Source organism: Pelmatolapia mariae, linkage group LG2 (genome assembly GCF_036321145.2).
Source record: "Pelmatolapia mariae isolate MD_Pm_ZW linkage group LG2, Pm_UMD_F_2, whole genome shotgun sequence".
Classification (NCBI taxonomy): domain Eukaryota; kingdom Metazoa; phylum Chordata; class Actinopteri; order Cichliformes; family Cichlidae; genus Pelmatolapia; species Pelmatolapia mariae.
The window spans coordinates 766943-788872 of NC_086228.1; the positions used below are offsets into that span (position 1 = coordinate 766943).

Genomic DNA, 21930 nt, shown 5'->3' on the forward strand with positions numbered 1-21930 from the left:
TGGAATATTATGTTTTTGTTGCTGCAAGTCTGGAATATTATGTTTTTGTTGCTGGAAGTGCTTTTTATGCAATTTTTGCAAAGCTATATGTGGAAGGAAACCGTGACCTAGGGCAAGCTAATGGAATAAGATGTAAGTACAACTCCGACGGTTTCATATGCAAAAAAAAAACAACATTATTGCGCTACCATACGTGGTTCCAGTTCTACAGGGATTTAAAAATAGTTAGGGAAAACGGAGTGTGCCTGCTCCGACTGGTTGTAAAGGGTTAATGATATATTTTATGTAATAATTTGTAAAATTCGGGTTAGAAACGATAGAAACGATAGAAGACAAATGGCACGATAGACACTTTTCTATCGTCCACACGATATATATCGTCATATCGCCCAGCACTACTACACACACACACACACACACACACAGACATAAACACACACATACACTCCCACACGCACACACACACATAATAAAATGTACACACTCTATGATTTCACAGGACACTGCACAGCCTTTAACTGAATGAAGTCTCAGAGGGACGGATGGATTACGGGGACACAAACTGGGTCTTCATAAATCACCTCGTATGAACAGTGCAGGTGTGTCAGTGTGTGTGAGGTCACTGCAGGTCACACTGAGCCTCCGTGTGAAGTGTGGACTCATGTTTCTGGAGGAGCTCTTCTCCTCCTGTGGATCCGGGTCACACTGCCTCCAGACCCACCTGAGGCCCACCCGACCTGATCCACACCAGCTCGTTTTCATTATGTTGCAAACCTGCACGCTACTTCTGTCACTTTGCTGCTGGAACACCTGAACTCCCCCGATGAGGGACAGTGAAGGATATTTCTGAGCTGCTGTACTCACTCTCACCCAACTCCTGCATGGACTGAGCATAAACAGCTTCTCTCACAGACGTTTCTAATAAACGTGGCCTGGGGTCATCAGGTGGTCACAGGGTGGCGGTGTTCTGAGAAACCATCCTACTCTGACAAAACGTCCTACCAGTATTATAATTTGACGGTGACTTGCGAATAAACCTAACCCTACCCCTAACCATAACCTTAAGAAGTATTCCGGATGGGTGAAAGAAAAAGAAGTTAATCGGCGTTGGTGTTGTGCGCATGCGCCGCGTCTGCGCAGAAACATTGGGATATTTTTTCAGGTAGGATGGATTCCCAGAACAGCGGCACTAACCATCATACAGGCGCTTCATCAACATCAACCCCGCCCCTATCGCCTCAGACCCTCTGACAGGAGGCGGGGACTGAGGGCAGAAAGCATAAATCAGTTTGGTCCTTAAACGCTGCTGTGACATTAAAGAGCAAAAAATGTGTATATTAAGAGCAGAGTAATCTGATTACTTCTTATCCTTATTGCTGTGGACTACATGTTGAAGTCAAGTTGAGTCTTTATGTGCAGTGGAACCAGAGGTCAAAGGTCAGAGGTCTGTTTGCACACACACAGAAAACCTCTGTCTCTGATAGATCCTTCTCCTCCTCCTCCTCCTCCTCCTCCTTCAGCTTCTTCTGCTCCAGCTTAAACTTCACTCCGCTCTCCACCTGTGGAGCTGGCTCTGACACGTGACTCAACGCGGAAGCGGAAACAGAGCAGCGAAGTGGCAACAGCTGAGCAGCCCAGCAGAGATCGTCTATGACGGCGACGCTCCGCTCAGAGTTTAAAGAGACCGGAAACGGCTCCGGAGCACGTGTTCACCGAGAGCTGCAGGAAGTGCAGCAATGAACAAACCGATCAGTGTTATTGATCACTGATAAATATCAGACAACAGTGAGAACTCTTAAAAACCATTTTTATTGACTGAAAACATTTCACACAAATTCTTTGTGGCCTTTTTAGGGTCATTTGTAGGTTTTCACGTGTCTTTGTGAGTCTCTGAGTTGGTTTGTGATGTTATTTCAGTCAAAGCTCTGATATATGTCCATCGAGCATTAAGACCAAGATTCTTTATTAAAGGTCTGAATCTTTTTGGTCATGCTGAGCTTCCTTGTTATTGTTGTTTAACGGTTTGTGTTATTTTGTGAGAGCTTGCGCATCATTTGTGTTGATATCTTTGCTAAAGTTGTATTATTTGGTAGAATTGGTTTTAAAGCCAGCTTTTATCGTGTCCGTGTGGCCACGCGGCCTCTGCTCGGTGCACTTTCAGTAGAGTTTCATTCGAGCGCAGTGCAGCTCCGGGTCTAGTTTTTCTCTCGGAGTGACACCTCTCGCCTCTTTCTTCAGCGCAGCTAACAGCGCGAGCTAATCCGGCTAATAGCTAACGGCTAACGGCTTGCTAGTGGCGCTATGATGGCGGAGCTGGTGCAGGGACAGGCCTCGATGAACCAGCCGGGGCTGAAGTCAGAGGGCCTGGCCGATGTTTTGCAGCGGGCCCGGCAGGTAACAACTCCACCCGGGCTCAGCCCACACCCGTCCCGGGCCGAATCGGGCCGTTTAGATCGAGCCAAAGCACTTTTATCGGAATTGTCCGTGTTTTGCTGCTGCTACTCGAACTTGTACCACACACACACACACAGTTACACTCACACACTCCGCAGCATGCTAACTAGCTAGAAGCAGCTTGGAGTTGGACTTGTGGCCGCTTGTGTAAACTTTTCCGGGGCTGACACGCTCCGGGAGAGAGTTTGGGGGGAGTTTGCCGAGCTGTCACCCGGAGGGGAGCGCGCTGGGACGGCGGAGGGGAGACGAGGGTGGGGGGGAGCGGGACAGAAGTTTGGCCACACGTGTCACTCCGCCAGCGGGCAACCTGTTGGGCTGCGAGGGGCAGAATGGACGCGGGTCACCGGGGTTACTGCGTCTTCTGCCCCCGTCGAGGGTCTCCCGCAGGCCGGGGGGTGTCTGTACCGAGTCCCAGCAGTTAATCGGGGAGGCGGGCCCCCTCCCCCCCAGGCTGCTGTTTACTGTAAGTTGGTTAGAAAGTAGGCTGGCGTTACGCAACAGCCTGAGAGCCATATACAGGCAGGAGGTGTGTCTGCGCCTATAGACAGACAAGTTCACCCTCCTGTGTCTGCGTGCACCTCACTCTGCACTTCTGCCTGCGTGCACCACACCTAAGAGTCAGCCTCAGGTAAACAGACAAGTGAGCGTGCCCTTTAAATTGGCACCCTGACCTCTGACTGCCACCCCAGCCAATCACAGCCTGCTCCCCCAGGACTGACTGAAGAACTCCTCCAGGCACCGGTAACTTTCAAAGTCACGGCGCGTCTGTCCAGTGATAGTTTCCTTGTTAATGGGTCTGTTTTATTGGACCAGAAACAAGCCAGTGCCACAGGTGTGTTCCTCCAGGTGTGACTGTGGTGACCTCAGGTGTGAGGTGCAAGCAGTCTGCAGGAAGTTGGATCATTTGTGTTTTACTTCCTGTTAGTGTGTTGTCTCTTAAACTCCCTTAACTCTCAGCCACACTCATAAATGTTTCACTTCATCAACTGTCACACTGGGTAAAAACATCCGTCACTGCCCGCTAACACCTGGCCTGGGGCAACGCTCGGTGGGCGATGCAGACTAACCAGGCGCAGTCCTCCGTGCATAGAGTGCTCGGCGACTTCCTGGCAACCACCAGTTGCTGAGGAAAAATGTGTTGAGTGGTTGCTGCTTGTCATCACGTAGAATTGGTCACGAAACGATGCTTTACCAAAAACCTCGGTGCGATTGCTTTGGTTACTAGCACGTTGATTCGATCGCCTGTAGTTTACATGCAGTCAACCTGTCTGCAAACTCTCACAAAGCAAAGTGAAACATGCAACACAAACCAGAAATGTAGAATGCTCGTCTTCAAAGTAAAAGCTGTGCTTTTTGTTAGTGATAAAGGATGACTTTTACTTTGAAGGCAAACGTTCTACATTTCCGGTTGGTGTTGCAGTGTATTTAGCATCTTCCATCAGCCAGCTCGCTGATTTGATGGTGATTAGAATTTTTCCCCCAAGTCTGGTCGAAGTTTAGCTCCACCCTGTTCCTCTGATGATGGTTTACACCAAGTGAACCTCCACTAAAGAAACTGTAACACCTCCAGCAGACGGTCAGGAATCGCACACTTTGCCTCTCATTTACTACGTAGGAAGTGATGTCACAGTTAGGGCTGGGCCATATCATACCGTTCATGGTAATACTGGTATAATGTCGGGCAACGATAAGAAAATGAAATATCGCAATAGAATATGGGTAAAACGCGCATGCGCAGTGCCTTTGTTTTCATACACACATGGCGGAAAAAGCAAGCGGATTGTTGAATGAAACAGATGAACCAGAACTGGTTTGTAAAAATGCTGCAACTTCAGTGGTGTGGAACTGGTTTAGCTTTCGTCCGTCAGATACACAACAAAGCACTATTTTTGGTAGAGCATGCTAGCAGGCCGTCGTTATTACCGTGTTTTTTGGAAAATACGGCACACTTAAAATCAATCCTTTGATTTTTCTAAAAGTCGACAGTGCCCCTTATAATCCCGTGTGCCTTATGTATGAACTCTGGTTGTGTTTACTGACCTCGAAACGATTTTATGTGCTACACGGCGCTCGAAAATCTGTCAAATGTTTCAGTACGACTTTGCTAAGCTACGAAGCCGCACCGCTTGATGGATTGTCGGAGCATTACGGCTATCGTAGGCAGGAGCCTCGCGGAGTGATACGTACTGTGCTTCAACATAATATTACTGTATTGTGTGTGTATAACCTCTTTTTAAGTTTTGTGGATATTATACATGGTTATGCTGAGGATATGTCGGCCAGTTTCCACTGGAAATGCCTTTTGGTTAAACTGTCAGCAAGGAATTTGCATTTGCACTGTTAAATTTTTTTATAACTTTAATGCACATACAAAACAGCTGCTTGTTCAAGTGAAAATACATTGATTTTTTTTTTTTTTTTGCACGAGTAAAGTTGTGGAGTTGTAAAGTATTTTGTCTAGTGTCAATTATATCATCAGTTATATCGTTATCGCAAATTTTCAAATGTATATCGTGATAAATATTTTTAGTCATATCGCCCTGCTCTAGTCACAGTGTTACCATACTGAACTGTGGAATCACTTCTTCTTTTTGAGTGCAAGTGCTGCTGCTGACCAATCAAATCATGCTCTGGAAATGTGTTAGGACAGCGAGCTGGTTGTGAGACACCGGCCTGCTGCAAGTTGGTAACCTGCTGCTGCCAACACTGGTGATGTTAGCTATGTTGTGCTAACTCACAACGTGTGTGTGTCAGATGTGTGAGACATTTAAAACGTGACTGGATTTTGAGGTTTGCAACTTGATGTTTGTGCGATCAGCGTTTAGCTCCCTCTCGGTTTTTCGGCTGCTGGACTCGTGGCTGCTCTCGTGTTTTCTCTTAATGAGTAAACTTGTTGCTGCGTTCATCCTGAGAGCAGTCAGCAAGCTCTTATTTTGAAAAGTCAGTTGTTGTTAACCAGTTGTCCCTGGTCCTTACGAGTCGACAGTCCTTGATGTCATTAGCAGCTTCTCGTCCTTTTGTTGGAGGCTTCTCCTCCTTTGTGCCGCACTCCAGGTGTGATGGTAACCTTGGTGCTGTTCTTCACACCAGAACCTGCAGCAGGTGAAAAATGGTTCATGAGCAGAACTGGGACCATTTGGAGAATAACGTGGAGCAGAATAAGTATTCGAGCTCAGGAGAGGCGGTGGGGGAGCCTCTCCTGAGTGTGGAAATCTCACCACTAATGTCAGTAGATTGGAATTATTTAAGTTCTGTTTTCTTTCTCCTTCAAGTTTAAGGGCATAATCTTTGCTGTGTTGGCTGCTGAAGGACAAACAAATCTAGCTGCTGTTGATCTCTAGTGAGTGTAGGCTTTCAGCCTGCTGTGTACCTCAACTGTCCAGGTGTGTCTACTCTGGAGGCTATAACACTGTCTGAAAGTACGATACAAGCTCACTTCTGTCCAATGACGCTGTTTCTAGCCATTTCTTAGCCTCAGGTAGCTTCTGTTAGTTGCTGTTAGCTGCTGTTAGCCTCAGTTAGTGACTGTTCGCTGCTGTTAGCCTCAGTTAGCTGCAGTTAGCCTCAGTTTGCTATTGTTAGCAGCTGTTAGCCTCAGTTAGTGACTGTTTGCTGCTGTTAGCTTCAGTTTGCTATTGTTAGCTGCTGTTAACCTCAGTTAGCTGCAGTTAGCCTCAGTTTGCTATTGTTAGCTGCTGTTAGCCTCAGTTAGTGACTGTTTGCTGCTGTTAACCTCAGTTAGCTGCTGTTAGCCTCAGTTTGCTATTGTTAGCTGCTGTTAGCCTCAGTTAGCTGCCGTTACCGAAACTGCCTTCGATGTGAGTATAAAATAGTTGGAGTTTGATGGCTGGTGAATAAAACCTCACACGATGTGAAATCACTGGGAAAGCGTGATTCTTTTTTTTTTTTTTCTTTTTTAATTAGCATAATGTTAGCAGTTATTGATGTTTAGCTTGTTAGGTGTCAGTTGACCAGAGATGGGAGGGTCACATGTCTAATCTCCTGACAATAAGTTAGTGCAGCATTATCAGGAGTAAATGAGCACGTTTAGTGTTAGAGCCCTGACCACAGTTCAGGAGATGAGGCTTGAGCTGAGGAGGAAGAGGACGACGCCTCCGTCAGGTGTCGGGTCAGAAACCTTTGTTTAAAGTTTGCACGTTTCAGCTGAGAGAGTTTCAACGGTTTATTTTCTTTACTAGCTGTCTGTGGCTCACCTGTTACAGGTAATACTGTGAGGCTGTGGAGCACTGTGAACAGGTGTGAGCAGGTGCAGCAGACTGACTCCGCCCACTGGACTATTTTTACTGAGCAGCAGATTTTTCCACAAGTCTTTATCAGGAACACTCAAGGTTTCCTCTGTGTGCGTGTCTCTCCCTCTCTGTGTGTGTGTGTGTGTATTTAATAGTATTTGCAGTCTGCGTACCGTCAGTTCGTCCTCTGAAACAAACAGTTTTAGCTCCTCCCCCTAAATGGCAGCTGAAGTCTTTATGTCATTTCCTGGTTCTTTGTGGCCTTCTTTATAGTTTGATGAACATTTTCTGGGTGTTTGTGGTAGAAGAACATCTGATGCTGGACTCTACAAACACCCTGAAGAAGATGATGGACGCGATGAGGAAGGTTTAGTCTCACAGGTAGAGCTGTGACGTTTGAGGCTCACACCTTTAAAACGGCTCCACCAAATCTTTGTTCTTCACGCCAACTGTGGTTAAACTTTAATGAGCTGCAGCTCTGTTAGAAATATCTGAGCCCAGTCAGAGGAGTCGAGCGTGTCTGCAGCCAAACCGGGCACCTTATTAGGAAGCCTCCTGGTTTAGGGAGTGAGGAAGAGGAGTGTGAGGCTGAGCTGTGTCGGCCTCTGGAAACAGGCTGCGTATGAAGACACGTCGGCCTGTGCTTGAGCGGCCGACCTGCTCTAAAGCAGAGGTGCTGTTGGACTTTCTGCTGACCTGGGACCAGTTTGGGACCTAGTCCTGGTCCTGACCTGGATTTATCCTGCTGTGGTTTTGGACCTGTGTACTGTAAAAACTTTATCGTTCTAATTTTATTATCACTGTTAGTTTTCGGCCTCCCTTCTGCTGAGCTGCTGTGAACAGATGCAGGTGTTACAGCTGTTTCTGCCATGTTCACAGATGGTGGGCAAGCTGGGCGGAGAAGGGATGTCTCACCTCAACAGCTCCTCAGTAAGTGTCGAGCCCTCGCTGTACTACCCGGGCCAGAAACGACCAGGAGAGGATGGAGGTAAGAGGCTCATACACCCGCACTCCACCCGTCAGACTGATCAGTGACAGGACGGCCGTGACGTTCGAGCGTTCATGGAGTTCTTATGAAAACACTTCACAGGCCGTCTGTGGATGTAAGAAGGGAAACCTGCTGTAACTGCAGCCCGGCTGAAGCTGCAGTGACGTGTTTTTATTTTGTTTAATAAACGACGGCGGGAGAAAAGCTCCTTTAAAGCCGGACAGGCGCGTGTCTGTGCTCCGACGTGTTCCCCGTGTTTGCCGCACACGTCATGCCAGTTTGATTCTCGCTGTTCGCTCTGATGATCGGCGCGTCACATCGGCCTGACGTCTAATCTCTGTCTCTGTCTCCCAGTAGGTAACCAGCTAGCAGCCATGGGGCATCAAAGGTACGACCCGCAGCTCGTATTGATCACTCTCACACTCACACACACACACTCTCAGTGGTGTGTAATGATGCGTGTTCAGCTTCATATTCTTGTTTGCAAATCGACACGTGTGAGGTCGTGCAGGTGGACCTGTGTTATAGATCTGTCCTCCTGCAGTCTGCATCAGAATAATCACTTATTGACACACACACACACACACACACACACACACAGCCATTCGTGACCAGGATGCCGATGTGTGTGTTTCTGTGTGTGTGTGTTGCAGGGTAATCACAGAGGATTACAAGGTCCCTGACAGGATGGTGGGCTTCAGTGAGTATGACCTCTGACCTTTCGCTGGGCTCTTGAACCTTTATCTAGAATATGCGTGTGAACCTGGAGCTGTTCCCCTGTACTGTGGTCTGCAGGCTTCCTGGTGTCTCTCTGTAGTCTCATTTCTAATGACCAATCACATCTGAGCAGCCTGTGGCTGTGTGCAGGTAAACAGGGATGGTGTTTGCCTCACAGAGACTAAATCCTCTCCTCAGCCAATGGGCTTCCAGTCTGATGGTAACCTGGTGTCTCAGCATTTTTACTGAAACTTTCGTTTGACTCAGAACTGCGACGGTTCTGGTTTGCCTGGAAGCAAACCCCATAAGACGTTAATGTCAGAACCAGAATGTGTGTCCGAGGCGCCCTGTTCGAGGCGCCCTGTCCGAGGCGCCCCGTTTGGCCTCAGAAGCCTCGGGCAGATCAGCTGAGCCAAGGTCTCATTTTCCTTCCCGGTACCTCAGAGGAAGCAGGCTGACGTCAGTGTGTTTGACCTGGAGTCACAGTCCTTTGCTTATTGCGTGTACAGAAGCAGCAGGTGGATGTTCCTCTAATTGTGTCTGTCCTCCTCCACCTCAGTTATTGGCAGAGGAGGAGAACAGATCACCAGGATCCAGTTGGAGTCGGGCTGTAAGATCCAGATTGCTCCCGGTGAGTTCAGTGCTCCGTGTTTTTACATTTCCTCGGACCACGGAGAATCCAAACTTCTCCGTGGTCCCTTTGAATTAAACGGCCTGATGACTTACCTGACACGTGCGTGTTTCTGCAGAAGGCGGGGGTCTGATGGAGCGGCCGTGTTCTCTGACAGGGACTCCGGAGAGCATCGAGTGAGTTAGTGAAGCTGGAGCTGGCAGAGCTGCAGGTGAAGCGACGCTCCCGCTAAACTCTGTCACGTCTGGCTGTTTTCAGGCAGGCGAAGCGGCTGCTGGCCCAGATCGTGGACCGCTGCAGAAACGGTCCGGGTTTCCACGGCGATGGAGAGGGCGGGGCCTCGGTGCAGGAAATGCTGATCCCAGCCAGCAAGGTGGGGCTGGTGATTGGCCGAGGAGGAGACACCATCAAACAGCTGCAGGTAGATTCACGTCAGAGGTTCAGATCAACGGGGGGGGCTCTCGCTCAAGGAAGTGATGTCACTGTGAGAGGTGAAATGTATATGACAGCTGACAGGGTTCCGCTCACTGTTGGCTCTGCAGACAGATCCTTTGATCTTGAGTTCTTCTTTGTTCTTCTTAAATTTGTTCAGACTTTGTAGTAACAATGTTTCCAAGTCTTTGAACTTTAGATAAACAGGTTTAGTGTTTCTTCTACATAATTATAATCATTTAATGACTCAAATACAGTTTTATTCTTTGTAGTTATTTTATAGAACAGATCAAGTTTTCACTTTCGTAACCCTGCTGAGGCGTTATCTGTGCTGGCTGGTGGAGTGTACGCGTCGTGTTTAGAGCGTTCGTCATGAAATCAGGTGTTTTCCTTTCATAGAACAAATCGTGACGATCGTGAAGCAGGAACGTTTGTAGGTCCGGACTGAGGTGCTGATTGAATAACAGGGTTTCAAATAGCAGGAAATGTTAGTGATGTTAACTGCTCTGGTTTTCAGGAGCGAGCTGGAGTGAAGATGATGATGATCCAGGACGGCCCGATGCCAACGGGGGCCGACAAACCCCTGCGCATCTCCGGAGACCCGTACAAAGTGCAGGTAAGCCAGCGAGTACTGTCCAGGAGTGATCGTTCTGCAGGACGATACTGTGACGCAGACTGCTGATTTATTATCGAGCATCAGTGAAGCGGGAGCTGTGGACGTTTTCAGCTCGCTGTCGAAGGACGAGCTGAGGACACCTGGAGCCACTTACAGCAGCTGCGTCCTAATGAAATGAGACCATGTGACTATCTGCAGATTATTATACAGGGAAACTCACCAGTTACAATCATCTAAAAAACATCCTGATCTGATTTTTTTCACTACAGATTTGCTGTAAAGTGTTTAGTGAGGAAAGTTTTACTGCTGAATCCACAAAGTTTGAGGACATCCTGTAACAGGATTTATCAGTGAAACCTACGAGCAGATTCAGGGCTCTGATTTGTTGGATCTGTCATGGGTTCCTCCGAGGTCCTGGGCTGGTTTGGTTTAGATGATCCTTAAAAGATTTTGGCTTTCAATGAGAAAAGGTTAATGATCGAATTGGAGACTTGAGGTCAAGCAGAAAGTTGGTAAATATTTCGATGCTTTTTAGTTCCATCCTTTGAGGCGGGGCTAATCCTGGGCCGTTTCCTCCTGCAGGCAGCGAGGGAGCTGGTGTTGGAGGTGATCCGGGAGAAGGACGGAGACTTCAGATCGGGTCGCAGTGACTTCGGCGCCCGACTGGGAGGAACCAGCCTGGATGTATGACTTAGGCAAACAAGCGTACCTGGGATGGTTGTGTTTAGACGCCGTGCTGATCTCTCCGTCTGTCCTCAGGTTCCCGTTCCCAGGTTTGCTGTCGGCATTGTGATTGGCAGAAATGGAGAAATGATCAAGAAGATCCAGAACGATGCAGGGGTCCGGATCCAGTTTAAAGCAGGTGTGTCATGCTTTGGCTCATTACTTGCTGAATCTTTCTAAATGTGAGCTTCGAGTCCGGTTCATTCTGCAGCTCCTATCATCACATCATCCATGAACACCAGTGAGCCGCTTCCACCATGATGTGGACGCTTCAGCTGCTTCTCTGCACTTTCCCGCTTCATCATCTTCAGTGACGTTATTGTGAACGTCATCCTGGTTTCATCTGTCAGTCATATTTAAAGCTGTTAGTTTGTCTGGCTGCTTTTGGAGGAACAAACGCTCAGATTGACTTGACACACCGCCTTTCTTCTGACTAGCATTAGCTTACTAGCTGACTACTTGATGGCTACCTTAGCAGCTAGCTGGGAACCGTTAGCTTGCTCTTTAACTTTGTCCCCATTTAATCCTCTGAGGCGACGTTTTTCTTTGCAGGTAAGCTAGCTAACATTAGCAGAGAGACAGCTCAGGCTGGTTAGTCTGATTTTGTGTTCACACCAGTTTAATCCACAGTTCGACTGGTCAGTGTGAGTTAATCATTTTATTACAGTGCTTGTTTACACAAGTGTGGAAACAGATAAGCAACGGACTTTCTGTTCACACTGCTGAGGATTTGACCTCTGACCTTTTAGATGATGGTGTCAGTCTAGAACGTGTCGCCATGGTGATGGGTCAGCCGGACCGCTGTCAGCATGCTGTCCACCTCATCAATGAACTCATCCAAACAGCACAGGTAAACACACACACACACACGTTGGTTTTTCTTTTGAGTGGGGACCTTTGTTCATGTTCTACTTCATGGGTCCTTTTACATGTTGCTGTTTTCACAGGAACGTGATGGTTTCGGTTCAGCCTTGCGGGGCGGGCGGGTCAGAGGTCGTGGTGATTGGACTATGGGCTCTCCTGGCCCCCTACAGGAAGTGACATACACCATCCCTGCTGATAAATGTGGCTTGGTCATTGGCAAAGGTAGGAAACTGAGTCTGCTTAGTCTGGTTAGAAAACGTTCACACTGCTGTCGTTTGTGTTCACCAACGTGTTTACATTAATGCAAAGGTCAAGGTTCACAGGGTGCCTGAAAACCTTGAATATGCTTGGATTTTAATGTTGTCTGTTCAAGGTTTGAAACGTCCCCCCCCCCCCCATGACTGCACTAACATGCTGCAGGTTTTAATGACAAATACACATCATGGATCAGACAACAAGGGTCCAATCCACCTGAAACATCCGCAGACAGGATTTGCACCTTTTCACACTGGGGGAGTTTGTGTAAGTCCCAGTAAATCATTTTCCACCATGTGTGCGTTACTCATGCTAATCATAACAATTATTATTACTATTTTTGTAGCTAGCAAACTCGTGAGATAGATGATTGAAATGCACTGAGTGTGATGCAGCAGCGCTAATATAGCAGTTAGTTATGGTGATTTATGGAACATGCTGTGAACTCAGACTGAATATGGTTGTTTTTTCCCTGAACAGAATAAAAATAGAGCTTGTCTCATTTTTAAACACAATCTAAAGATCACAGTAATCTGAGGAAGTTTCACTTTAATCCACGTGAACGAGGCTGTGTTAGCTCATTTCAGCAGAAACTGCTCGACGTGGATTGGATGAGTAACATGATCAGGATCTTATAATCCTGTCACTGTGCGTCTTATTTTGGTGTTTTGGTCCTGAGTGTTTGTGCTGTGAGCAGACGTCCTGCAAACATCAGTGAGACACATTTTAACCCCACAGTACCAACAACAGGCGGCGCAGCCTCATTCACTCTATTTAAAAACCTCTTACAGCCCATCAACCACTCGCTGTGTGTGTGTGTGTGTGTGTGTGTGTGTGTGTGTGTGTGTGTGTGTGAGAGAGAGAGAGAGAGAGAGAGAGAGTTGGAGGTCAAGAGGGTCGAGCAGCAGCCTCCAAATTAAAAGCCACAAAGAAGAAAATGTCAAGTACAGCGTGTTTAGACGCCATATGGCCTGTTTGCGCACACGCACACGCACTCTTACTTTGCACCACTTTAGAGGACCTCATGTTCGTTTCCTCTGATGAATTCTTCGTCCTCACAGTCGATGAAAAGTGAAGATGAACACTGAATGAAAATACATATACATTTTATGTATATAAATGTATACATTTATATACTCGTTCAGACCTGCTGGTTGTGAGGAGCAGCCAATCACAGAGGTGGAGGATGAAGTGAGGGGCTGCACCGGCCCAGATGATGGATTATTAATGCAAAACTGCTCAAACAGAATCCAAGAATGAAACAACAGAAGAGGTGACCTTTAACCTCTAATTATCAGGGTTATACTCGGGGTCAGACTCAGAGCTGATCAGATCTAACAGGCTCCACTGTGTTCATGGAAATGAGGTTCAGTATGGAGGTTTGCCCTGCCCCTCCCTGAGCCTGGTTCTGCTGGAGGTTTCTTCCTGTTCAAAGGGAGTTTTTCCTTCCCACTGTCGCCAAAGTGTTTGCTCATAGGTGGTCATACGATTGTTGGGTTTCTTTGTATTATTGTAGGCTTCAGACTAACAGCAGCAGCTCTGAGTCGACACACGTCCTCCTCCTGGTCTCTGCCAGCAGGTTAATGTTTCCCGTCCTGCTGGGACCAGCTGTACCTGTGAAGCCCCCCAGGCTCCGCGGCTCATTACACAAACTGAAATTTAATTTAATAATTTTCCCAGAATTAAGCAAATCAGATAAAATCCTCAAGTCAGGTTTAAAGTTAAAGTCGAGGTTTTCAACTTGCATTTATTTAAAGTCACATAGACCGACATGTTCAAGAGTGCTAAGCTAACCCAGCCATCGAGGTCATCCCCTGATTCCGTGCAGCATCCTGCAGCAGGATTTTTCTTTGAGTGTAAACACATTAAAATCCCACCGATGAACGAAGCACGTCTGTTTCTGCACGTCACAGAAACAGCAAAGAACAACAGGGTCTACTCTTTTCTACCTGAGCGCTTCTGAGCGTCTGTCGGAGGCTCCCAACATCTTCATCCGATGGTTTCCTCCCTGAGCTTTGTCTCGTTTTCCCAGCAGTGACACCACTGAGCCCTGCTGAATGACTCACAACCTCTGTACAGTCCTGCTGACGCCGGGGCCGCCCCCGGTGCTCGTATTGATCAGCTGACACCTGCTGTTTGTGTGTGCAGGTGGAGAAACCATCAAGAGCATTAACCAGCAGTCTGGAGCTCACGTGGAGCTGCAGAGGAACCCTCCACCCTCCACTGACCCCAACACCCGGGTCTTTACCATCAGAGGCACCGCCCAGCAGATGGACCTGGCTCGCCAGCTAATAGATGACAAGATCGGGGTATGTAAAACAAGCGCACCTCTGTAGATGCTTGAGCCCGAAGAGCGAGCGCTGACCTGTCTCCTCCCACAGGGTTCGGGTATCATGAGTAACGGAGGGTTCGGCTTCAGCCCCTTCACCCAGGGTCCCGCTGCACACCAGAAGTAAGAGTCCTCAGATCTTAGCGCACGCCGCCGTCACACAGCACATACGTCCGGAAGGACGCTGCACCACGGAGCGAGTCCAGTCCATGAGTGGGCGGGGCTGCTTTGGTGTTCTTCTACAGCGGGGGTGGGGAAGTCCAGGCCCCAGGGCCGGAGTCCTGCAGGTTTTACATGATCACAGCTGATTTAAAGGACCTCCTCAGGCCTGGAGTTCCCCACCCCTGCTCTGAGTCTCAACATCCTGTTGTAATGATAGCAAGCTGCGCTCTGATTGGCTGACTGTTTGAAGGCATTGCTAACTTCACTGCAAGTAAATGTGATACCTAAAAGGTAGTTTCAGGTAACCATGGAAACTAGGGCTGGGTATCGTCACTGATTTCTGGAATCGATTCGATTTGATTTGAATCGGGGAAATTTTGCCTCAGACAGTCAGAAACATTAACTCTGATCACTTATCAGTGCATATCTATGTTTTTATATCTATAAAAACAAAGCTGACAGAGTGAGACTTTATCAGAGGTGTGAGCATCACAGCAGACGCCTCTGTGTCGAAGTAACTGAGGATAAAACAAAAACATGAAGCTTTTTCTGGTTTGGCTTTTTATAGCAGATGACCTTAAAAATATTGTGCAGCAGATCAAAAACGAAGTGAAGCAAAGTTACAGAGGTTTGATTAGAGACACAGCTCAGCGTTTTAAAGTTTGAATTTGTTCAGTAATGAACAGCAGAAATGAGGCTTTCATGTCGGAAGTTACTAAAAATAAAAACAACGGCCGACAGCGTAGACTGGAGGGTAAGAAGTAAGCGAGTGTGAGAGAGAGAAAGAGAGAGAGACTGTTCCTGAGAGAGAGAGAGAGAGAGAGAGACTGTTCCTGAGAGAGAGAGAGAGAGAGAGAGACTGTTCCTGAGAGAGAGAGAGAGAGAGAGACTGTTCCTGAGAGAGAGAGAGAGACTGTTCCTGAGAGAGAGAGAGAGACTGTTCCTGAGAGAGAGAGAGAGACTGTTCCTGAGAGAGAGAGAGAGACTGTTCCTGAGAGAGAGAGAGAGAGAGTGTTCCTGAGAGAGAGAGAGAGAGAGAGAGAGAGACTGTTCCTGAGAGAGAGAGAGAGAGAGAGAGAGACTGTTCCTGAGAGAGAGAGAGAGAGAGAGAGACTGTTCCTGAGAGAGAGAGAGAGAGAGAGAGAGACTGTTCCTGAGAGAGAGAGAGAGAGAGAGAGAGAGAGAGAGAGAGACTGTTCCTGAGAGAGAGAGAGAGAGAGAGACTGTTCCTGAGAGAGAGAGAGAGAGAGAGACTGTTCCTGAGAGAGAGAGAGAGAGAGAGACTGTTCCTGAGAGAGAGAGAGAGAGAGAGACTGTTCCTGAGAGAGAGAGAGAGAGAGAGAGACTGTTCCTGAGAGAGAGAGAGAGAGAGAGACTGTTCCTGAGAGAGAGAGAGAGAGAGACTGTTCCTGAGAGAGAGAGAGAGAGAGAGAGAGAGACTGTTCCTGAGAGAGAGAGAGAGAGAGAGACTGTTCCTGAGAGAGAGAGAGAGAGAGAGAGAGAGAGAGACTGTTCCTGAGAGAGAGAGAGAGACTGTTCCTGAGAGAGAGAGAGAGAGAGAGAGAGAGAGAGAGAGAGACTGTTCCTGAGAGAGAGAGAGAGACTGTTCCTGAGAGAGAGAGAGAGAGAGTGTTCCTGAGAGAGAGAGAGAGAGAGAGAGACTGTTCCTGAGAGAGAGAGAGACTGTTCCTGAGAGAGAGAGAGAGAGAGAGAGAGAGACTGTTCCTGAGAGAGAGAGAGAGAGAGAGAGAGAGACTGTTCCTGAGAGAGAGAGAGAGAGAGAGAGAGAGAGAGAGACTGTTCCTGAGAGAGAGAGAGAGACTGTTCCTGAGAGAGAGAGAGAGAGAGAGAGAGAGAGAGAGAGAGAGACTGTTCCTGAGAGAGAGAGAGAGACTGTTCCTGAGAGAGAGAGAGAGAGAGTGTTCCTGAGAGAGAGAGAGAGAGAGAGAGAGAGACTGTTCCTGAGAGAGAGAGAGAGAGAGACTGTTCCTGAGAGAGAGAGAGACTGTTCCTGAGAGAGAGAGAGACTGTTCCAGAGAGAGAGAGAGAGAGAGAGAGACTGTTCCAGAGAGAGAGAGAGAGAGAGAGAGAGACTGTTCCAGAGAGAGAGAGAGAGAGAGAGAGACTGTTCCAGAGAGAGAGAGAGAGAGAGAGAGACTGTTCCAGAGAGAGAGAGAGAGAGAGAGACTGTTCCAGAGAGAGAGAGAGAGAGAGAGACTGTTCCAGAGAGAGAGAGAGAGAGAGAGAGACTGTTCCAGAGAGAGAGAGAGAGAGAGAGACTGTTCCAGAGAGAGAGAGAGAGAGAGAGACTGTTCCTGAGAGAGAGAGAGAGAGAGAGAGACTGTTCCTGAGAGAGAGAGAGAGAGAGAGAGACTGTTCCTGAGAGAGAGAGAGAGAGAGAGAGACTGTTCCTGAGAGAGAGAGAGAGAGAGAGAGACTGTTCCTGAGAGAGAGAGAGAGAGAGAGAGACTGTTCCTGAGAGAGAGAGAGAGAGAGACTGTTCCTGAGAGAGAGAGAGAGAGAGAGAGAGAGAGACTGTTCCTGAGAGAGAGAGAGAGAGAGAGAGAGAGACTGTTCCTGAGAGAGAGAGAGAGAGACTGTTCCTGAGAGAGAGAGAGAGAGACTGTTCCTGAGAGAGAGAGAGAGAGAGAGACTGTTCCTGAGAGAGAGAGAGAGAGAGTGTTCCTGAGAGAGAGAGAGAGAGAGCTGTGCATGAAGTGTGATCGTGGTGGAAGCAAAACAGTAAAAGTCAGAGTGAATTCATGACGATGTTTATGTGAAGCGTAGTTTGGATCTTCTTTTGCTGCTGGTTCAGTCAGTATTGTTTGCAGAGAGATAAAACCTGCAGCTTCAGAATCGCCGCAAATAGGGCGTAAACACAAAGCGTGTGTGTGTGTGTGTGTCTTTAACTCAGCCAGCTGTGTGTTAAACACATGGTTTTTATGCAGCTGTGGGAGTGGGCAGACCTTCCTGACCGGCGTCTGGGGAAACACCTACCAGACCAGCTGGCAGAACCCAGGACAGCAAGACCCAGGTAACACACACGGACACACACAGGGACACACACAGGGACACACACACAGGGGGACACACACACACACACAGGGGGACACACACACACACACAGGGGGACACACACGGGGACACACACACACACACACAGGGACACACACAGGGACACACACACAGGGGGGGGGACACACACACACACAGGGACACACACACACACACAGGGACACACACAGGGACACACACACACACGGACACACACAGGGACACACACACACACGGACACACACACACACACACACACAGCCTTTGTTTAGTCTAGAAGCTAAGACTTGTGTGTGTGTGTGTGTGTCCCTGTCCCTGTGTGTGTGTGTCCCTGTGTGTGTGTGTGTGTGTGTGTGTGTGTGTGTCCCTGTGTGTGTGTGTGTGTGTGTGTGTGTGTCCCTGTGTGTGTGTGTGTGTGTGTGTGTGTGTAGGTCACAGTATGGCTCAGACAGGACAGATGGACTACTCTAAAGCATGGGAGCAGTACTATAAGAAGCTAGGCAAGTCAACAGACACACAGACACACACACAGACAGAGACACACAGACACACACACAGAGCTGTGACAGAAACATATTTTGTATATGAATGTGTAATGTTTATGTATCTGAGGTCCGAGCAGTGACATTGACTGTGTGTGTGTGTGTGTGTGTGTGTGTGTCCCTGTGTGTGTGTGTGTGTGTGTGTGTGTCCCTGTGTGTGTCCAGGTCAGCAGAACCAGCCTCAGAGCTTGATGACAGACTACAGTAAGGCCTGGGAGGACTACTACAAGAAACAGAGTGAGATGTGTGTGTGTGTGTGTGTGTGTGTGTGTCATTGAGTATGTGAAGCTCAGTGTTGGGAAGGTTACTTTTAAAATGTATTCCACTACAGATTACAGATTACATGTAAAAACAGCTGATTCGGGCGATGAACAACATCACACTACATCAAAGTGAAAGGCGTGTAAGTTTTAGAAAGCTCGAGAGGCTTTGAAGTAATGTGTGTGTGTGTGTGTGTGTGTGTGTGTGTGTGTGTGTGTGTGTGTGTGTGCATGCAGCTCAGTCGTCTCAGCAGAGTTCGGTGCCAGACTACACTGCAGCATTAGCAGAATACTACAGACAGCAGCAGCAGCCCTACCTGTGGAACCCCGCCCAGATACAGGTAACACAGGCGGCTTCTGCTTCACAGCGCTCTCCGCCTCCCGTTGGTCACGACGGCTAAATGTCACTGTCACTTCCTGTCTCCTCAGGATCACTAGAGGCTCCTCCCTCGCCGGCGAAGGCCTCGGATGGTTGTCGATGGCGTCCGAATCGGGGTTTCCTAGCAACGCTCTGCCGCTTCCTCCTCCTTTTGTAGAGAAAAACTAAGGATTAACTGAAAAATCACGAACTCTTTCTTTCTGTTTTTTAACCTTACAAAGTCGATATTTTGTCAGGCAGATGTTTTTGGACTAGCCTCCGGTCTCTGCGGTGTAGACCTGGTTTTTCTTTGTTTTTATTTTTTATCAAACTTGAATTTCAAGATGTATCCGTGTGGCTTTGAACAAAACGAAATCCAGTATAATCTATATTTTGTCTAGTTTTATTTTCCAATAAGAAAACGGTATAAGGCTTAGCAGTCTTGAGTATGAAAATCAGATATTAATATTATTATTTTGGTTATGATAATGTTTTAAAGCATGCGTCAGGCTGTGTGTTGACTCAGTTTGTTTTTTATTTTGGCATCAAACCGTTTTAATGACATCGGATGGAAATGTAAAGTTTTTGTACTAAATCTGCTCGCTGGGTCTGTTTCTCCTAATTTTACCTGTTCAGTCGCCAACTTGGAGGTGCAATGATGCATTACTGTTTTCTTTTGGTTTGACCATAGCTCTTATTCTTGTATCTTTATAGTGATTTCTTTAGGTTTTTATGATGTAACAATGAATAAATAGCGACTTGTATTGCGTTGTCTAAAGCCAGATCTCTCTGTGGTCTAACGCTTTGTATTCTCACACGATTTAACCTCCAGTCACCGCCACGTTTTCCTGCCTCCGCTTTTATGACCGAGACTGTGGAGATGACAGTTTTCTTTGAGTGAACTTGATTATTGTTGTTGTTGGTCGCATTTCTATTTTCTGATTTGTTTTTAGAGGAAATTTCAGGAGCTGATCAATGAAGTTATCGATTCCGTGTTAGCTAAACAAACGTGTGTGTTACCTCAGCTGTGTGAATGTTTCTGTTAGCTGTGCTTCGTTAGCTAAGTGGTGCCTGTTAGCTGAATGTAAGTAAATGGAAATGCTGTCTGAGCGCTACGTTAGCTGCTGTGGGGTTGTTTTTTTTTTTCTATGCGCGCGTTACAGAGGCTAGCTGAATGAATGTGCTAACTGAACACCGTGCTTGTCTGTTGTGTGTTAACCAGGTGTCGGGTAGGTCTACAAAACCACGTTCCCAAAATTGTTCCCAAGATCATTTATGCCTAAGGTCACATGTTCCCAAAGTTGCTTCCCAGTTTCCAGGTTCCTAAGTTCTCAGGCTTCTTTGTTCCAAGGTTATATGTTCCCATTTTTGTTCCCTAGGTGCTTTATGGTTAAGCTAACCTCTAAGCCTCGTTTCCATCTCAGGAAGCGCTAAGCTTATTTCAAGTTCCCTGACATGTCGGGCAGTCTAACTAAAAGCCATACAGGGAACAGAAAATCCCTTTCACAGGTTCCAGCAGTCGTCACGTTGTGTGGCTAACGACTTCATTACGTATAGCTGTGGGGAACGTAGCAGTAGTGACTGTTTGGGAACTTAGTGTTACTCTGCGCTCGTGACGTGTTGCACAGACTGTAAATAACGACCAATAACATTTAACCTGATACAGATCGTGGAGATTTTGTAAACATTTTAGAGGAAAAGTATATTAGAAAAGTAGAGCTGTACGGGATAATGTCTGAACGTGGAAGCATGAGCTCTCACACTGTTACTGCTAATTGGTGTAATCTGATGTGTTAGCAAAAGGCCAAAAACAGCGTTTCTAGGCTGAACGTCCATCTGTCTCATTCAACTGCATGACTAGCATGAACGAATGACTCGGTAAATATGACTTTAATGTTCGTTAGCCAAACAAACTAGCCGGCTGCTGTACATTAGCTGTATGTTCTGCTTATATTAGGGCTGGTTTACACTTCAAAATAAATGTACAATTGTTTTGTTGCTGTTTTATACTTGCACAGATTGTAAATGTGTTTTTTTGTTTGTTTGTTTTTCAAACGCAGCCGGACTTTGAATCTACTGATTAGTTTCTTTAGCGTTAACATGCAGTTAGCAATAAAATTGTTTTGTGCATAAATTCACATTCATTGATACTTTTTTAAAACGTGCTCATCTGTACATGTGCTACACTTAGCGTTAGCACTGTTTGTTAGCTGATCATTTTTGCCTACTAGCAAAACCTTGTTAGTTGAACGTTATCAGCTAAGCAAGTGGTAAGAGTTTAATCTGTGTGTTAGCTGAACGTTTAGCTAAACTTTGCGTGCGTGTTAGCGTATGTATGCTAGCGCTGTGTGCTGTTATAGGTTTTGTTTGTTAGCTGAGCGTTTAATGAAAATGTGTGCGTTTTGGCTCATTATGTGCGTCGGCTCGGCGCTGTGTGCGTGTTGGCAGAGCAGTTCTCTGAACGTTGTGCGTGTCGGACCACAGAGAGGTTTGTCTTGTCGAGGGAGATCTGGTTGTCGTTGAATCAGTGCTTCTGCTTCGTGTATGTGTGATGATGATGATGCTGATAATAATGACGATAATAATGAGTTCTCCTGTTCAGGGGTCTATTTAAATCTGTTATGAATATTCATTTTGTCGATGTGATGATATGGTTTGTGTAAATTTCCACTCTGGCGGGTGCTCTCCAGTTAAAATGTACTTTGTTAAAGATGATATTGTTTAATTCACATGTCGTGTCTAACCGAAGCTGAATATGTGTTATATTCTCAAGACTGCTAGGCTAACTGTCTCTCTCTCCTCTCCTCGCCTGTTCCCGTCTGGACGCCGCCACCTTCAACACGCCTGTAATTGGACCACACGAGCTGAGCGTTGTCGTCGCAGGCGTGTTGAAGTCCCGCAGCTCGTTGTTGTGGCCGCTCCGAGGCGTGGGGAGCTATAGTGAAGGGGTTAACCCCCCCCCCCCCCGGAGTTGTTAACGGTGGAGCAGACGCCGGCCTGGTGTCCGGTTCTTGCAACGTCTCAGGACCTGAACCGGACACGACGCTCGCTCCACTCTGGCCTAGAACTTCCCAGTCCCGATCCCGGTCCTGAAGGGGGGACGGGGAGCTTTTTGGTTTTATGGTTTCTGTTGTTTTTCTAATGGACAGACGTCCTAACTGTAACCTGCAGATTTTTCTATTAGATTCTATTGACAGATAGAGTTGTGTATGAACCCGAGCCACGAGACTGTCGGTGGCCGAGGTCGAGGATGATGATTAACATGAGGGTTAATAAACGGGCTCATTCTTTCTGA

At 47.2% G+C, this 21930-nt stretch overlaps 1 protein-coding gene across 2 annotated transcripts; it reads left to right on the forward strand.

The window, feature by feature from the left end:
• The first annotated feature begins 2267 nt into the window (after positions 1-2267).
• On the forward strand, positions 2268-21930 carry LOC134638684 (far upstream element-binding protein 3-like). 2 transcript variants are annotated; one of them, XM_063489496.1, is made up of 19 exons: positions 2268-2394; positions 7584-7692; positions 8047-8080; positions 8346-8392; positions 8969-9040; positions 9159-9216; positions 9299-9461; positions 9990-10088; positions 10671-10772; positions 10848-10950; positions 11561-11661; positions 11759-11897; positions 14079-14239; positions 14312-14382; positions 17370-17455; positions 17907-17975; positions 18183-18254; positions 18515-18618; positions 18707-21930. In XM_063489496.1, the coding sequence occupies exons 1-19, from the start codon at positions 2302-2304 to the stop codon at positions 18713-18715; spliced, it is 1692 nt and encodes a 563-aa protein (XP_063345566.1). In that variant the 5' UTR covers positions 2268-2301; the 3' UTR covers positions 18716-21930. The 2 variants fall into 2 exon arrangements, with proteins under 2 accessions (XP_063345566.1, XP_063345575.1); XM_063489505.1 differs by lacking the exon at positions 17907-17975.